General features: G+C 34.9%; 1 protein-coding gene and 1 long non-coding RNA gene across 6 annotated transcripts in view; one reads left to right on the top strand and one right to left on the bottom strand.

Annotated features, from left to right (window-relative positions):
- LOC103271597 overlaps positions 1-19,311 on the top strand; it is a 143,057-nt gene that overhangs the window by 66,899 nt on the left and 56,847 nt on the right. The gene's annotated exons all lie outside the window — the stretch shown is intronic.
- UBE3A (ubiquitin protein ligase E3A) overlaps positions 1-19,311 on the bottom strand; it is an 89,963-nt gene that overhangs the window by 20,631 nt on the left and 50,021 nt on the right. For all 4 annotated transcript variants that reach the window (XM_021718072.1, XM_021718071.1, XM_008069071.2 and 1 more), the window contains 2 exons: positions 13,681-13,979; positions 9,094-10,340 (listed from right to left, as the gene is read on the bottom strand). In XM_021718072.1, the coding sequence (XP_021573747.1) occupies positions 9,094-10,340; positions 13,681-13,979 (1,546 nt within the window). The remainder of the gene's footprint in view (positions 1-9,093; positions 10,341-13,680; positions 13,980-19,311) is intronic.

The following is a 19,311-nucleotide window of genomic DNA, read 5'->3' as shown; positions in this document are numbered from 1 at the left end:
ACCCCAGTGTCCAGTATTTCTTCAACTATAAATCTTTTATTAAATACTTCTGTGTATCTATAGAACACACTACAGTAATTAGCCTCAGTCATTATGAGTAATCATAAAATCAACACTAGTTTCTAATGTAAAATGTTTATACTGCAATTTGTTTGCTGTTCTATTTTCTGTATCTAAATTTTACTAACAGTGTGCCTAATTAACCATCTTATCTACTAAACTGCCTCTAAACATCTGCTGGCTGCTAAAAAAAAATTTAATCTTCAAGATGAAAATTTACCAAAACAGAAGTTCAGGTTATAGCAACCATTCCAGATGGAATTTTAAAAATGGTTTTGAGGGATGCAGTCATCACCGGAGTAAAAGTGTATTATAGTCCTATTTACAACATTCTAGTTTGTCTGTTAAAAAAAAAAAAATCTCATAAATCCATGCAACAGGTTAGTTTACCCTAGATCAGAGGTTCCCCAACCTTGGGGCACAGAACCTGGCTGCACAGGAAAAGGTGAGCAGCTGGCACGCAAAGCTCCACTGGCCTCCTGTTAGATCAGCAGCTGCATTAGATTCTCACAGGAGCACAAGTCCTATTGTGAACTGTACATACAAGGGATCTAGGTTGCATGCTCCTCATGAGAAACTAATGCCTGGTGATCTGAGGTGGAGCTGAGGTGGTGAAGGTAGTGCTGGGGAGCACCTGCAAACACAGATTAACATTAGCAGCGAGAGTTGACTGTACATCGTCCCCAACCCTGTGTGTGGAAAATTTTCTTCCACGAGACCAGTTACTGATGTCAAAAAGGTTGGGGACTGCTCCCTAGATAACTATTTTTTCAAACTCTCAGTGTAGACTCAATAGTGGGTCATCTAATTCGTTTGGAGGTTTGCAGTCAGCAATGGTAAAAAAATATCAGAAGGTATTCCACATACTAAGGAAATCTAAACTGTTTTGGGAAGTTTTCAATTCAATTAAATGTACAGATGGATAGGCATGCATGTACTGGGTGCTATGTAAATAATTTCTTACTAGGAATTGCAGTACAAAAAATGTGAGAAAACTTGCTGTAATTAAATCCTGAATATCTTCAGCTTTGGGGTCCTTTAATTCTGTGAATTTATTAGTCTTTAGTTTTAAATAATGTTCTAGTTCAAGTGGTCTCTAACATGTTACAAAATCATTTTTAGGCCAAGTTGTTGGCCTAGTTAAAATAATTTATTTTGAGACAGTGTTTTATTGTAAAAAGATTAAGTGTCTGAATACTCCTTTTTAGTCCCACTGTCACTTAACTTTTAATTTTTAAATGTTAGCAAGTGACTCAATTAAGCCTCAGTTTCCTCATCTACAAAGAAATAAAAAAGATAATACTCTTGATACCATAAAACTGTAAAAGCTTATTAAGAATATATGAGGCCTGGCACAGTGGCTCACATCTGTAATCCCAGCACTTCAGGAGGCTGAGGTAGGAGGACTGCTTGAGCCCAGGAGTTCAAGACTAGCCTAGGTAATATCGTGAGACCTCATCTCTTCAAAAACAAAAAAAATTTAGCCAGGCATGGTGATACAAGCCTGTAATCCCAGCTATGGGAGAGGCTAAGGCAGGAAAATTGCCCAAGCACAGAAGTTTGAGGCTGCGATGAGATGTGATTGTGCCATTGTACTCTAGCCTGGACAGAAGAGTAAGATGCCAACTCTTTAAAAAAAAAAAAAAAGAATACATGAGAAAGAGTTCTAAGCAAGTAATATTAGAAAAATTAGAAGATAGCACATCATACTGTTACCTTTAAAAACAACTTTGCTCTTTGAACAAAGATTTACAATTTTATGTCTCCAGAGAAACCTGACAGACTAGTTTCAAGATACTAGAGTCAAAAAAGTGTAGATGTGAAAATAACTTTGGGGAAATAAAACAGACACAGTTGGAAACCTGTTTCAAGTCACAGAGTAAATAGAATTCTAAGGACTAAAATTGAAATTACCATCTTAGCTCAAATATGGTACCAGGCCAGCATCCCATATCGCCATGTAACCTATTTCGAGTTTTCTTCTTCCAGTTTCCAACTAGCTAGGTGTTAAAGGATGTAAGCCTTTACATCCAAAGATAAACTTGCTTTTATCAAATATAATGTATCCCAAAGTAAAAAATATATAGATAGATATAGATATTTATACTATGTACTCTATAACTTTTCTCCATTAGAATTCATAAATGAAAGCGGAATCTTTATCAATGTGAAACCTTTTAAAGGATTGATAGAGAATTTCTATAAGATTTAGAGGTTCTGTGTTCTATCTAGTCTTAGCTCCACCTAACACATGTCAAATGAACTCTGAAGCAAATTAATCTTCATTCTTAATAAGATATTGCTTATTTATTCACTTGCATCAATCTCTACTCTATGTTTCCCACCTTGGGTGCTAAAAGACTGTAAGGCAATATGCTCTATTATGGTCATTGTAAACATAACTTTATCTCTCTCTCTCTCTGCTTTCATTTCATTTGTGAGATAAGTATAATTAACTTAGTATTAAAGTTAATATATGTGAGTTGTTTAGATGAATTCCCTGTATAAAATCAGTGCTTAAAAATACCAGCTGTTGCTGTTATTATTATTTTTTATTCTAAAAATTTTTCCAGGCTTTTCTGAAGACCTGACAACCATAACATTACAGAACAAAAGCATTCCATGTATAACAGCAACAAATATAGCACTTATGGAGTACTTTTACATATAGCAACTCAATTCCTCTTTACAACAACCTTGAGGCAGGTAATATTAACTCCACTTTACAGATGGGGAACTCAAGGTAATAAGAGGTTACTTAATTTACTCAAGTCACAATCAGTAAGTCATGAAACAGATTGTACACCAGGCAGCAAGCTCTTAACTTTTATGCTTTACTAGTGCTCCAAAATGACTACCAAAAACTTTTTTAAAGAATTATGAGTAATTTTTATCTTCTTTATGCTTTTCCATATTTTTTATTATTTTCTTACAATAAATATTGTAAAATGGGAAAACATGTTAAAAGAAATCTCCAAAAACAAATTCACTGAAGCCAAACGTAACCTCTCACAACAACACTAGCTGGTACACTGATGCCAATGGGTACCTAGAACACTTACCTGGTGGGGGGGGGGAGCCTGTACTACAAGGGACCCACCCTCCAAAAACGAATCCTATTTTTTAGGTCCCCTTTAGTAATCATATATAAATTCGTAGAAAGATTTGAAATTTAGTTGGTAACTAACTTCTGCAGGTAAAAATTTCCAGTTATTATCTATTTTAGATTACCATCCTGGCATACATGAGTGATTTTGCAAAATATTTTATCATTGAAGAATACACGAGTAGCCTTTTTTAAAAATATTTTTTATTCTGAATTGTGGTAACAAACACATAAAATTCAGCAATAATCATTTTGACAAAGGCCATTATTACGTAAAAGGCTGTATTTTTCTTTTAAAAATAACAACCTCTAACCCACTCTTCAGTCATTTAAAAATGACTTAAGAAATAATTGTGTAAAAAATGTATTACTTTGTGTAATAGCTGTATTATTTAAACTGAATTTTTAAAATTAAAAGCTGTTTAAATGCAGAAGGATATTTGAAAATTGGAGGAATATGTCAATGAACATTCTGAAAAGGAGAATGAATGCGTTACTGGGTTCATTTGGTATACAGATATGAATAGTTAGGTATTTTTAAAAATATATACTTTGTATTAATTTCATATACAGAATAGCAAAAGACAGAGATAACTGGAGAAAAATAAACAAAGACCAGATATAATGACATCTACCTTTTCCTTATATGACTTCCTCTTCTTACTAAGATTCTTGATTTCTTCAACTATAGGATAAAATTACTTTTTAATTTGTGAACTTTTTGTTTGGCCATGATGATGAAATCCTGAGGAAATCATTTTTTTTTTTTTAAACTGACCTGATGTCAAAGTACTCCCAGAATACCTAGGTAGGATGATGTTGCAATACACAAATATCATATTGCCGAATTTACAAGAATCAAAAGGAAAACTGTCATTTAAACTTATAGTATTCTGAGCTGTTAGATCAAATCTATCATTCATAATTGAAAAGATTCCTTAACAGTATGAAAATTAAAGTAGAAGTACTAAGAGAAAACAGACTCTCTAATACATAACGATGCCTAGGACCTCTAAGAAAGGCTAGCTTGAACTGCAACTTTAGTCAACTTGTTATGCTGTACAATGAACAGTTTGCTAGTGAGTACGCTTAACCTTATGATCAGAATGGGATTTTCAGATTATCCAGATATTTTTTAATTGTTCATGTTCTTTATAAACAGGTGAAGAAATGTTTATTACATCTCAAACATAAAGCAGCCAAATCACATCTGTCTATGAGTCCTGAAATCCTGAGTTCTACTTCCAATTCTGCCATTAATTTCCGTAGGTCAGAATTTTTCTAGACTTCGTTTTCCCCACATGTAATACTAAGAAGTTTAATGAATATGATTGTTTTAAATCATTACATGATCCTTAGAATCTGTATAGATCTGCTTCATTCTCTCATTCTATCTCCAAGAAGTTACTCTGAGGAAACAAACCAAGCATAAAGTTCTTCATTTCAATTAGAATAATTAGAAAAATGATAAGAAACAACAATGGTAATAGCATTAAGCACAATATAGTGAAGGCATAACATACGATTAAACATACCAAGAACAGCACAGAAGAGTCTTATTCTTAAAGCACTGTAGGTCAATTGATAAATAAAAGAATCAAGGTCCTGTTTCAATAATACCTAAGAGTACTTGCCAAAATGCTGGAAGCTGGGTGAGACAGTGCCATTAAAACACATATAAAATGGGCCGGTGATTTATAGAGGGGATTCAGCAGAACTTCTTGCTAGTGGGGTTTTTCATCTATGCCAATCACCTTTATCTATGCTAGTTCCCGTTTTTGACTTTTCCTATTCAATTCTACATCTCAACTACTCTTTTTCATTTATCTAGATAAAACTTGAAATTTTATTAACTACCTACTCAATGGAAACAAAGTTTCACACCATTATCAACCTCCATATTCTAAGTCTACTGTCTTCATGATCTTAAAATCTGTCAGTTTCCTAAACATGCACTTGTGTATCAAAATGGCCTCAACACACACACACACACACACACACACACACACACACACACACACACACAACCATAGCTGCCTTCCAAACATTGGTTTTCAGTCTGGCTTTATCAGAATATCTGGGGAGTACTACCAGAAATACAGGTTCCTAGACTCCACACCAGAGCTCCATATCTAAATCTCTAGAGGGTAGGACCGTGGATTCTTTTGTTTCTTTAAACAACTCTCACATTTAGATAGTGAAGACAGTTCAGGGTACCTCATAGATGGCAATACTGTCTTCTTTCATGATATCAATCAGCTCAATCTCTTACTCCTTTAAAAAATACTTTTTAAAATGTTATATACATATCATTCTTGAAAATGTTTTGTCTAAGAAAAATGAAAAATTATCTATTTGCTGATACACACAAATGGATAAATATGTAAAAACCTCATCACATATGGATTGCCTTCATTCAAATGAAAGTTGAGCTCTGAGCTCATCTTTTATCACTGTACTATGTTCTAAGGAACAAGCACAAAATAGTAAAAAATAAGTCCCAGGAGAGACAGTCTAGTAAGTTAAGCAGGGGTAGGTACTCTTAAGCAATTCTGAGACATCAATCTGTGAAGCGATAAGTAATATTTTATGATTCTAAAATTCACTTTTCTTTTTTTACATTATCTCTGAAATCAGAATATACCATACTATTGATAGCACCTTACAATCAATTGGCAGCATTTTCTTTCTTTCTTAGTCGTAATAAAATATCAAGTATCTACAATCAGTGGTATCCTCGATAAAATACTATAAACAATAATTCTTCTCCCATCATCAAAGTCAATTACTCTAAAAACTCTACTTAGGAAAACATTTGCTAGTCTTGTTTGAATTTTATGGTACATAAAACAATAAACTCATTTCTCGTTTTTTAAAACAAATCCATAATTTTTAAAGTTACTACGCCTTACTCTTTCTGCAAGCTAGTCAGTCTGACAACTAACAACTAAAAAATAAGACCCAATAGAAAAACATACTCGAGCCAGGCTCAGTGGCTCAGCCTGTAATCCCGCGCTTTGGGAGGCTGAGGTGAGTGGATTGCCTGAGACTGTGGGTTCGAGACCCATATGGGCAACTTGGCGAGACCTCACCTCTACAATACATCAAAAAATCAGCTGGGCGTGGTAGTGCATGCCTGTAATTCCGGCTACTTGGAAGACTGAGACGGAAGGATTGCCGGAGCCCAGCAGGTCGAGGCTGCAGTGGCCGAGAGCGGCCACTGCACTCCAGTCTGGGCGACAGAGTGAGACTCCAACTAAAAAAAAAAAAAAGAAAGAAAAGAAAAGAAAAACATACTCAAGAGTGTCATGTATGTAGTCACTATTTTCTGAGCTTGGTTTATAAACTAAAGAGTAGAAGAACTCAAGGGTTCCTTTTGACTCTTAAAATCTAGAATCCCTTAACTTCAATTATAAATATTAACCTTGCCACAAAGTTTCTCATTTCTATTTCTTCTTCTCTACCTGACCCTACTGTGATGTTTAAAATTAACAGGTCAAAAGAAAGTGGTCAATGTTTTTTTTTTTTTTGCTTGTCAAACTGTGGTATATAAGAAAGAACAAGGCTTAAAAAGCCTCCTTATTTCCTTGGAAAATAAGACATTGAAAAATCCATTGGTCCTCTTGAGAGTTCACATGAGAGAATGATCTTAAACAACTTTTTTTGTAAACTTCCTACTTTGTGTTACTAAAATAATGTGACTTTACCATAAGCACCACGTGCTGTAAATATTTAGTTCAAAAAAATGGGCAGGTTATCAATTTGACTTCTAAGACCTAGTTTGATTACTTATTTTTCTAGTCTTCTCATATTCTGTAATCTTAAAAAAAGAAAGAACAGAAAGAAAGTAAAACCTGCTTAGTGTGAGCATTTAAAGTCCCTAAGAAACTTCTCAGTGGCCACCATCTCTTTGTAGCTCCACATACAGTTTATTAAAATGTCTAACACACAGGATTTCTGAAGTGAACAGCTTCTGTGGACTAGTAATATTCAAGTACAGATATTATCTAATGAATCCTGATTTATAATAGGCCATGTCGTAACATAATTTAAAAGTTCACACTTAATTTTATTCTGACATGTGCTTTAAAGAAGACTTTAAAAATTGAAGGGGTTGTTTCCTCAAAATCCTAAAGATGATTTTTAAAACAGAATATAGTAAGCATACAACAAGCACCTAAACTTTTGTTGGTTGGTAGCCTTGCTTTACTAGGGGAAAAAAGAGGGAGAGAGGAAAATAAGATCAAGTAGACTTCAGAGCAGAAGGCAACTAAGAAAGGTGGACAATTTTTTTAAACCTTGGAACGAATCATAGAGAGTAATTTCATTGTTTTGTAAACGACTTTCTTGATGAAGAAAGCAAAAGGGATGCCATCCCCAAGAAGTCAAACATAAGATGTGTAGTTTTGGCATTTGCAGTTCTGCTCTAATGGATAGTCATAGATAGACCTCAACACGCTTGCCATAAAACATCACTTGCATTCTTATAAAATACCCCAGCACTCTGCTAAACCACATAAAATAAGTAGCTGGCTGTCTTAAGATCAAGTCATTGACTGTACTAAATATTCATGTGGATGAAAACTACATAAGTAAAAGAAAAGGGGCACAAGAAAGCAATGATGATTAGGAAGTTTAAGCCCCTTTCAGTCTCTACTGAATAGCTGTCTTAGTTGCTCAAATAATGCAAATGATTTCTTCAAAACTATAAACATATTTGACATTTTGGTCAACCCTTTCGAGTCCCATCCCACTGTGGGAGCTTTTCTGTTCTCTCAATAAATCCTGCTTTAAAATATATATATATATTTGACATTTTAAAGTACCAACAAGCAAAAAATCCGTCCCCCCTCCAAAAAAAATCTGTGTAATTTTAAATTTCTGAGACGTCAAGCAACTTTTTCCACTGGGTTTATGAGTTCTAAAATTTAGACAAACCCATTCTAATATTAAAATACATTTAAAAATAAAAATCACTCTTCCCTTGTCTGTGTATGGCTATCCTTTATTAGTACAGAAGATTAACTATACATTAATTTTAGTTGACATTAAGTTTTACTTGAAGGTGATGAAAAGAAATTAGCAATGACAAGGATACTTAAACCTAGGAATACAATAAAGCCTACGATAAAGCACCTTTGACAAATGTAAATTTTGATAAAATATGGCTGGTAATTGGTTTCTGTCTTCTGGCTAGCCCTGCATTCTTAAATCTTCTGTGGAGAAAAGGAAGAAACAAATGGCAGACCCATCTGGAGAAACAGGAAGTTAAAAGATGGGTGCCTGAATTCTCAGTATTTTCCTAGCTCCATCTCCCTGGATTTGTTGATACAGGCACTATTAATCCCCAAATTCTTGGAATAGCTGTTTTCCTAGAAGTTTCAAGAGTCAGCATTGTTCCTATGAATATTTATGTGCAAAAAAACTACCACACCAGGCAGTGCCACAGAGACATTTGCAATAATAATGAAACTATAATTTTACATGATGGAATTTTTTTAGACACTACTTATAGTTTTATGATGTGGTCTTACTGTACCACTTCTTCTAGTTAAGAGTTCACATTTATACTTATTATTACCTCCACATTTCCTTGTTTCTGTGTTCTGGTCTTTCCCCAACACCCTATTCTTTTCTGAATGGAAAAACATATGGGTTCAGTTTTCAAGATTTAGAAAGTCCATTCATTTCCAAAGAGATAATGAAAAATGTAAGACAACCATTACTTTGTAGAACACATTTGTAAACTGGGACAGGAACAACAAAAGTGTAATACCTGCATCAAAGATTAGAATACCTATGTGTTCCTATGCTACAGGACATCAATTTTTTTAGTCACTTATAAAATGAATACACTAAACTGTATCATATTATCCCCATCATTAGCTTTTTGATCTAATGTGATTTTAAGCAGCAGCCCAACTTACCCGGACAAGTGCATCATCTATGATATGGTCACGTCTGACTTTGAGTCTCAAATATGGATTCAGCTGCTGTCCTTGAACCAAGCTGTAGAGAACAGTGATTCTTCGTTCACTGTACATACGAATTCTATTGTCATAATATAATCCCAAATTCTTTGTGACAGCATTCAATATAAAGGGACATGTCATAAAAGAGAATTTGTTTTCTGTTTCTACTTTGAAAAAAGTATAATCTTTATCCATTTCTAGAACATCATTCAGTGGTTCATTAATAAACTCTTCAAAAGGGATAAGTGGTTTGCGACAATCCAGAGTTTTAACACCAAGTTCAGTTTCCAGTGGGTCCACTCGAGGACCTTTCTTGTTTCTTCTTTCCTCTCCCAAAAGCTCCTGAAGTGTCAACTCACTGGACTCAGGGATGGGCTCTTCATCATCTTCTTCATTGTGATTTGTGTCCACCTCCCCTCCTACTACATTTGCATAGTAAACCATTTTCAAGCACTTTGAAGCAGCAACAATGGCATCATCATCGTTCACCAGATTTCGACTGTTAAATTCATTACTTATGACTTTGTAAGTAATAAGTTGCTGAAATGTTTCCATCATTCTCCGAATCTGGTCTGCACTGTATTTAGACCACAGCCTAATCAATTTTCCTTGGGCTGCAAGGGGTAACTTGCTCATTGCTTTGCAAAATAATGGCAAAGCCATTTCCAGATATTCAGGACTGTGGAGGTTTCTATTCTCCATTACAATAATGAACAAATTCAGATAATTAGGATCTCGGGAATACACGTTGTGGTAAGTCAAGTCACATTCCACATTAGGTGACAAATATACAAGTGCATTGAGAAAGGCAGTTTCTATTTTTTCATTAGAGAGCAATCTGGTATAGACCCTTCTAATGGCATCAATATCAACAGACACATCATCAGGGCCTAATTTTTGTAAATTATTGTCTCCCTGTGAGCTATCACCTATCCTCGAAGAAGATGCTTCTGAATCTTCTTCCATAGCAGCAGCAGAACATGCAGCTTTTTCCTTTTCATCTTCATCCTTGTCTTCATCCTTTCCTTGCAGAGATTTCAGTTCTTCCTTGGTGTGTTGTTTGACTTTCCGAAAGCTCTGTACCAATGCCTCAGCACTAGAAAAAACTCTTCCAATAACACGGATTAAAGGGGAATAATCCTCTCTCTCTCTACATAATTCAAGAATTTCATATACCTTTTCTTCTGTTAGGTAAGTCACATCTAAAAAATTAGAAGAAAAAAGAACATTTATTTTCATATTATGCATGTTTCCTTTGATGTAATAAGCTCTAAAAGATATAGCCAAACATTCTGAATTTTGTATCATTTAAGATTTACAACTCTTGGAGAAAAAAGTATCTAATACTTAGATTCAACAAAAATAGTAAATGTTTACTTTTTTTCAATGAACTACTAATACCAAGAACCTCACCCATTGTTTTAAGAATGCACAGCTCTTAAATGAGATCATTATGGTTTATGTAGCTTTGATTGCAAATATAAACCAATACATCACGTGCTCATTCATCATATTACACCACATACAACATTCTTGTAGAGTAGAAACACTATTCTTCTGAGGCGTTTCTTTCTTGACTTACTCTGTTCTCAAAATACTAAGGTGACATGGTTTTAAGAAAGGTTCCTTCAGACTTCTCATTTGGAAATAGCTCTTTTCCTACTTCAGGATGCATTAAAAGCAAAGCAAACTGGTTTTCTACTTCTACATGCATTAAAAGCAAACCAGTTACTTTTGGGCCTTCCTAATTTGTTCCAGAGTGGCCATTCTGCAGTTGTTTGAGAAGAATATACCATTTCTCATAAGCTCTGAAGTTGAAACTGCTTTCTACAGTCAAGAATCAGGTTAAAATAAACCTTATAAAGTGATAGAAAATAGTTTTTGAGAAATGAAAAACAACTAGTGGGAAAAATAAAATGGTGGCAAGCAAGTGGTACAGTGTCTATGTAGTCACCAAAATCTATTTCTTCTTCTTTCTGGGCACTAAATGGGTTAAATCACATTTTCCAACTTTTTTGAAATAATTCTTACTTTCAGACCAAGACTTTCCTTTCTCTGGCTAACAGGATGATATTTTATTTTGTCAGTAAAAACAAACTACATATTTTGTGTACTAAATTTCTAAACACTCTACTGGTCAAACAACATAATAACATAACAGTTTTAATCTATCCCTTTTATCAATAAAGTGTCAGACTTGTCATCATTAGATCAGCAGAAAATAATTTTAGAGGGACACAGACAATCTTATTTTTATTGTGCCAAATATACCCTTATACATGTACTACACAACATGTAAAATTAATATGATTTCTAACTCTGCTTCAATATATTTGTTTCATAGTAAAAGACAATATAAAATTCAAGTGATCATTAAATGAATGGCCACCAAAAGTTGAACCACAAAAATATTACATTTTATCCCACCCCAAATCTGATCTCTGGCCCAGTTACAAGAGTGTCAACACCCATGTAGTTTCTTTCAGAGCCCCTAACGCTTTAAGGAATAATTCTCAGGTTTGTTCTATTAAGAATGCATAAGTATCTTTTGCTACACATCAGTAATCTCTTCCTCAAAAGCGTGAAACCACTGAATGGAAGCCTATTTCAATTGGAAAATATTATAATACCTTCTTATAAGACAATGCAAAGCATAGAAAATACAACTATCCTATTGGGGTGTGAAACACTCTGCTTTCTAATCATTAAATCATAAGGTTCTTAACAAAGACTTGCTTTGCATGCAGAAACATGCAAATATGGATTCTTAGATCAACACTTTAGACCCACAGATCCTGTCTTAGATCAACACTTTAGACCCACATTCTTTGTTGACATGCCAGGCTTTCAAATCATCTTTAAGCAATTCTGACTGTCTACTAATTCTAAATAAACTGTACTTATATGTTCTATACCGAGTGTTTTGCTTAACATGTTGAACTGAGTTTTTCTAGATATAACACTCATAATGTTTGGGTATCAATAAAGAGAAGTGTTCTACTGAGAAAACATTATATAAGACTTTTTGCAAAATTAACTTGCATATTTTGTGATAAATGTGTGTTCCTAAAAATACTCTTCATCTTAAAAATTTGGCATTTCAAAAACTCTCGAGCAAAAGGAGAGTTTGGAGCAGACTATTCATTGTCTATGCAATTCTGTAACTAGTGCTAACAAACATAATTAATAGCCAAAATTAAAGTGCTAGTGTAGCTAAAGCATCTATAATTTCAAATAGCAATATAATATAGTAAACACAGGACACTGGGGGGGGGTAACAGCATACTGGGGAAAAAAAGATAAAGAAAAGGATAAAACTGCCAAATTGCATAGACATGAACAAACAGGACATAAAGATTGGGGAGAGGCACACAACAAGCAGCTGTAAGACAGCACATGGTCAAAAAGAAGACAAGTATATCTCTATGTACCATGTTTTCCCATAGCTGGCTCCATTCCACTGTGCCAGCACACTCCACATTTAGCTACTGGTACTCTGTGGTGCACACTTACTACAGAAATGTGTATAATAAAGTCAATGCAGCCTCCACAATATACATATTGACCAAGATTCAACTATTTATCCACACTGAGCAAGCTGATTCATGAAAGAGAAATAACTTTACATTTTGAAACAACAAAGTTGTGTAAAGTGATGAAAACTTTTACTGTGCAGAGTGGAGAGCTATAACACAATTGCATTTCACTGATTTAAGCTTCATTCAAATAATATTACTACAAATTTTAGAGGCATTCTCTAACATATGTATCTTAAACAAAAAGCGTTCTCTTTTAAAATAGAATTACCTCTGGTGGGGCTAAGCCCTGGCAGCCATTCAGAAATTCAATTACCTTGTTACTAATACTAATTACCTTCATGGGGGGGGGGAAGCTTGGAGTTTAAGATGAAAAAAAAGTTTAACAATTTTGGAATATGGGGTCACTTAGAAAACAGAAGACTTGACTGAAGACTGCCATTGGTAGGTCATGATCATTGGCAGCACGCCTGGTGTACCAAATGCCTGGGAGGAGAGTGAGCAGGATATGGGAAGAATATATTAGAAGGAAAAGTAGAATTATTTCTCACATAACTATTACAAAATTTTTGCCTTGCCTTCAGAAATGGAAAAAACCATCGCTTCCTCTTTCTGCTTCTTTTGCCACAGAGTCCTGGGGTCCCGAACTCATGCTATTCTATAACTTAAATAGATAAATAAATAACTTAGATTTTTAAATGGCCCAGTTTAGGACATTAACTACCACTTACTACAATTTTCCTAAGAAAAATTTTTAAAGTTCTAATCAATCCATTAACAAATGAACTTTTGATGTATATCTGCTTCTAATTAGCAATCATTAGACCAGCAAAATGTAGTTAAGTCATTAATTTAATTATTATTCCTGTCCTTTACCAATAATAAATTGGTTTCATTATACTATAATGTCTTAATGCCACACAATAGGGAAAAAAAACAAACAGAAACTCACACATTAAAATCTCCTTTCAGTAAACAATTCTCAATACAAAATAAAATATCTTACCTTTAAAATCAACTCTAGCTCCTTTCTTGTTCATTTTTATCTCAGAGCAGGAGTTGTTAGGGGCACCTTTTGAATTCTCAAGGTAAGCTGAGCTTGCTCCTTTCTTGGAGGGATGAGGATCACAGAGTTTTGCATTAATCTTATAAAGCTCAAGGGCTTTAATAGCTGCTGCATTATTATCCATACGAAGGAAAGTTGGACAGGAAGCACAAAACTCATTCGTGCAGGCCTCATTTCCACAGCCCTCAGTTAACTGGTGGTAGTAGCGTTCTATTAGATGCTTTGCAGCTGCCCGCTTCCTATACCAAACATTCAAATAAACACAGTGATTAGTACGGCTCTCAGGTACAAAGCTCAATAGATCACCAAGGAAAAGTTAGTCAAGCACTAAAGTAATAAACCTGCATGTTAAGATGAGATGAAGAAAATGGAGATCCACTGTTTAACCACAGCTTTTTAATAATGAAATATTTGATAAATATATTTTCTAAGACATGACGATAAAGAATGTTAATGCGTACCTAATACAGTATGCTTTTGTTTTGTTAAAGTATGGTTTCCTTTGGCTAAAAATGGAGGAATGTTTGTTTCATGGTATATATGCTTAAATTGTTCAGCACAACAGCTAAAAAAATCACAAGATTCTGACTTTCTAAGAGTATTATAACTTTAAAAAATGCAATGTGAAAATGAATCTATTTTAAGTTTCAATCCAGTTTTCCTTTATATAATTACCATTTCATTTGAACAGTTTGTAAACACTTGATTTAGTTAACACAGAATATCTATCTGGGATTTACCAATTATCAACCACATAGGAAACTTAAAAATAAATTTATGAGTGAAATATTCAAAGCTAGTGTTAGACTGCAAAAATGTGGCTCAAAAGCAACAATTGTAAGCCTAAATCTTGTCACAAATTTCCTCATTAATTTCATATCATAGGAACATTGATTATTTTTTAAGTTCCATTAAGCAAAATCTTATATTTCTGTCTGTGAACTTAAAGTACATAGACTAGTGTTTTACAATGGCTGTCCCAGCAGAGCTACCAAAAAAAGTGAGGAAAAGACTGATCAAGCAAGAAGTTGGACTACGTTACTTATTTCTATGGTTTATCCAATTCTAAAATTCTATGCTTCTATTAACTGATGATATGAAGTCACCATAATATAAATAGAATAGTCTACTGGATCCAAAGAAACAGAAGTCACAGTTAGTCTTTTTGGCCTCAAATTCACAAGTATGGAAATATCAGCTATAAGGAATCAAAAATGTAAGAAAAATAATTCAGCTAATTTAATTTTCAAAATGGTCACACAGTTATCTTACTAACAGGCAGGACTAAATGGCCAATGGAACTGGAGTTTACATCTTGCTAATCATGAGAAACTCAACAACTAACAAGGCAGCAAATAAACAGAAAAGGAACAAACGAATTAAGTCTAATTTTGTCTCAAAAGTAGGACTCTGACTCTCTAAACTATCACCGTAGATGACAAAGAGTGATAATTCAAACACATTCAATCCATCCTGGTGCTTTTATCTTTCAAATGTTCCATGCAAATTTACCACTCACTGCATGCAAAAAAAGAAAAAGAAACTCACAAAACACACTTAAAAGTTGCACAAACATGACTTATTGTACTATATATGTAGCTATAAGCAATTCCACTTTTGAAAACTGAAATTGCCGGAGCGGCTGTGGCTCAACCTGTAATCCCACGTCTTGGGAGGCCAAGGTGAGTGAATTGTCTGAGACCCGCCTGGGCAACTTGGCAAGACTTCATCTCTACAATAAAAAAAAAAAATTAGCCAGGCGTGGTAGCGCGCGCCTGTAGTTCCAGCCACTTGGAAGGTTGAGGCGGAAGGATCGCTGGAGCCCAGCAGGTCGAGGCTGCAGTGGCCGAGAGCGGCCACTGCACTCCAGCCTGGGTGACAGAGTGAGACTCCAAATCAAAACAAAACAAAAAAACCCCGAAAACTAAAATTATACCAGATATATCACTATGCAAAATATTAATGTGATGACATGTTAAAAAAAAGGGAAATAAAGTATCCAGAAGATTTAAAACATATATCGCTATTCTTCAGTAAAAAAGAGAGATTTGTTTTCTCATCCTACAGCGACTTCCCTTCTGAGAAACCAGTTCCTGATGCCAAAAGTTGGACATCGCTGTCCTAGAATAATACAAATTTTGTTAAGTGTAGTCATCCTATACTCTGCTATCCAATGCTAAAATCATTCCTATCTTACTGTATACACTTTGTATCTTACTGTATATTCCATATATTTCCACATGTTCAAATTTTTTAGCTCTCACATATAAGTGAGAACACGCAATATTTGCCTTTTTGTACCTTGCTTTCTTCATTGAAAAAGATCTTATAATAAATTTAAAATTTAAAAGACAACCGGAATATAAGCAATGAATACAAGTATTAAGGAGATGAAGCCAATACAAATAGCAGTTGTCAGAAAGTAAAGATGTGACAGTGAACAATGAGCAAACAGTGAAATCAGAATTAAAATCAGAAATGACAGAACAAAGAGAAATAGTAACTGTGAGATGCAACATAAAAACTAATGATGGTTAAAGTACAAAATAACAAAAGAAGATTTAAAAGGGAGTCAAAGAAATATGTGACAGTTCGCAGAACGACCTTTATTGAAGATGAAGTAGAATGAAGATATGAGGAATCAAAAAGACATACGTGAAACAGAAAAAAACCAAGGCTTATATAATCAGTGTACAAAGCTAAGAACCACTGTATAGTGGATTCTTATAAGTGGGATATCTTTTTGTTCTTTCTTAGATGTTGCCTTTGTAAAAATTCCACTCTGTCTCCCAAAATTTTTTTTTGTTTTTGGGGTTATTTTGATACGGAGTCTCACTCTGTTGTCCAGGTTGCAGTGCCATGGCACACTCATGGCCATTGCAGACTCGTCCTGCTGTGCTCAGGGAATCCTTCCGCATAAGCTTTCCAAGTAGCTGGAACTACAGGCGTGCGCCACCACGCCCAGTTTATTTTTCTTGATTTATTGTAGAGATGAGGTCTCGACCAAGTTACCCAGGCTGGTCTTGAAAGCCCCGGGGCTCAAGCAATCCTCCCGTCTCGGCCTCCCAAAGTGCTAGGATTATACGCTTGAGCCACCGCACTCAGACTCAAAGTTATTTTTAACATAAAAAGTTGTGAAGAATGAGCAATAGTATCCTAAATAGATCTAGGCCTTTTAGAAACAGACCTAAAAAAAGACATCTGTCACACAGTTATATTCCATATGAGGTAGGGTCTATTACAATGGGATCAGTGAATTTATTAGATTATTTTGGGACTAAACTTTGAGACTGAACTTACAATTGTGAACTTATTAGTACCATAATCCAACTAAAAAGCCATTAAATGTAGAGGACAGAGTTTTCAAGAAAAAATATATTAAATACAAATTACTATTTTTAATTGTTGAAAACATAATAACCCTCAAGAATTGTTTTGTTCATGGTTACAGTCTCAATGCCCAGAGTGCTTATTGCAAGGTAAATACAAAGTAAAACTGTAGAACTAAATGCTCTATTTACATAAGATAATTCATCTTTAAAAACAAACGTCTGACTTTGTTTTTTTTTTTAAGTTGGAGTCTCACTCTGTCGCCCAGACTGGAGTGCAGTGGCCGCTCCCGGCCACCGCAGCCTCGACCTGCTGGGCTCCGGCGATCCTTCCACCTCAGCCTTCCGAGTAGCCGGAATTACAGGCATGCGCTACCACGCCCGGCTGATTTTTTGATTTATTGTAGAGATGAGGTCTCACTGCCCAGGCGGGTCTCGAACCCGCGAGCTCAGACAATCCACTCACCTCAGCCTCCCAAAGGCGCGGGATTACAAGCTGAGCCACCGAGCCCGGCTCCTGACAGTTTTTTAAAAGAGTGTTATATTTCACATTTAAAAAGAAAAGCTCCAAATCAACAAACTAACTTGATACCTTAAAGAACTAGAAAAAGAACACATTAAACCCAAAGTTAACAGAAAAAAGAAAGTTTTTAAAAATCACGCAGAAATAAACAAAATAGAGACTAGAAAAAAAAATACAACAAGAGTGGGTAGTTTATCGACAACATCAGCAAAACTGGCAAATTCTTTGCTCTATTAAGACACAAGAGAATGCCAGGCACAGTGGCTGTCTGTAATCCAAACACTCTGGGGAGGCTGGGACAGGAGGACTGCTTGAAGCCAGGAGTTCAAGACCAGCCTGTGCAACGTAGAGAGAACCTGTCTTTACAACAATTTATAAGATTAGCTAGGCTGAGGCAGGAAAATCATTTGAGCCCAGAAGTTTGAGGCTGCTGTGAGTTGGATCACATCGCTGTACTCCAGCCTGAGGGACAAAGGGAGAACTTGTATCTCAAAAATTAAAAAAGAGAAAAGAAATTAACAGAAAATACACAAAAAACAAAAATCAGAATTAAAAAGGAGACACTGCAACGGCTGCCACAGAAATAAAAAAAGACCATAACAGATAATATGAACAACTATATCCCAACAAATTTGGTAACTCAGATAATGGATAGACATGTAAGATGGAAATATAAAATAAAAATTCTGAATGGACTTATAACTAGTGAAGAGATTAAATCAGTAATCAAAAATGAAAGTCCAAGACCAGGGCTTCATTGAGAATTCTACCAAACATTTAAAGAATTAACAACAATAGTCAAGTACAGGCTCACACCTGTAATCCCAGCACTTTGGGAGGCTGAGGCAAGAGGACCAGCCTAGACAACACAGCGAGACCTTGCCTCTACACAAAATTAAAAAATTAGCCAGGTGTGGTGACATGCACCTGTAAATTCCAGGAGGTTGAGGCTGCTGTGAGTCAAAAGTGTGCCACTGCACTCCAGCCTGGGTGACAGCGTGAGACCCCAGACTCAAAAAAACAAAACAACAACAACAACAACAACAACAACAATAAAAACCAGAAAAGATAAACAATGACCCTTCTTGAACTCTGTGGAAAAAAAGCGAAGAGAACATTTTCAAAATCATTCTCTGAAATCAGCATTACTCAGATACCAAAATCAGTCAAATTTACCATAAGTAAAAAAAAAAAAAAAATTTGCAAACAATATCCCTGATGAATACTGATGCAAAAATCAATAAAATACCAGCAAATAGAATGCAACAGTGCATTAAAGAGATTAAAAATCTCCAATCGCGATTTATTCATAAAATGCAAGAATGGTTCAAACATAAAAATCAATTTATTTAATACACTGCATTCTTAGAACAAAAGACAGAAACCATATAATCATCTCAATTTACTCAGAAAAAGCATCTGACAAAATTCAACATCCCTTTTAGACTTAAAAAAACACTCTATAAACTGAGAAGAAAATTACTTCAACATGATGAAGGCCATATATGGAAAGCCCACAGCTAACACCACTACCCAATGATGAAAATCTGCAAGCTTTCCTTTTAAGATAACAAGACAAGGATGCTCACTCTCATCACTTCCATGTAATGTATTATGAGAAGGCTTGCCACAGCAAGCAACTGGGCAAGAAAAAGAAATAAAACGTATTCAAAGAATATACAAATGGCCAATAAACACATGAAAAAGATGTTCAACATC

Source organism: Carlito syrichta, unplaced genomic scaffold (assembly GCF_000164805.1).
Source record: "Carlito syrichta isolate Samal-C Ts95f unplaced genomic scaffold, Tarsius_syrichta-2.0.1 Scaffold311792, whole genome shotgun sequence".
Lineage (NCBI taxonomy): Eukaryota > Metazoa > Chordata > Mammalia > Primates > Tarsiidae > Carlito > Carlito syrichta.
The sequence above is the reverse complement of the archived record's forward strand: the minus strand, read 5'-3'. Positions and strand labels throughout refer to the sequence as shown.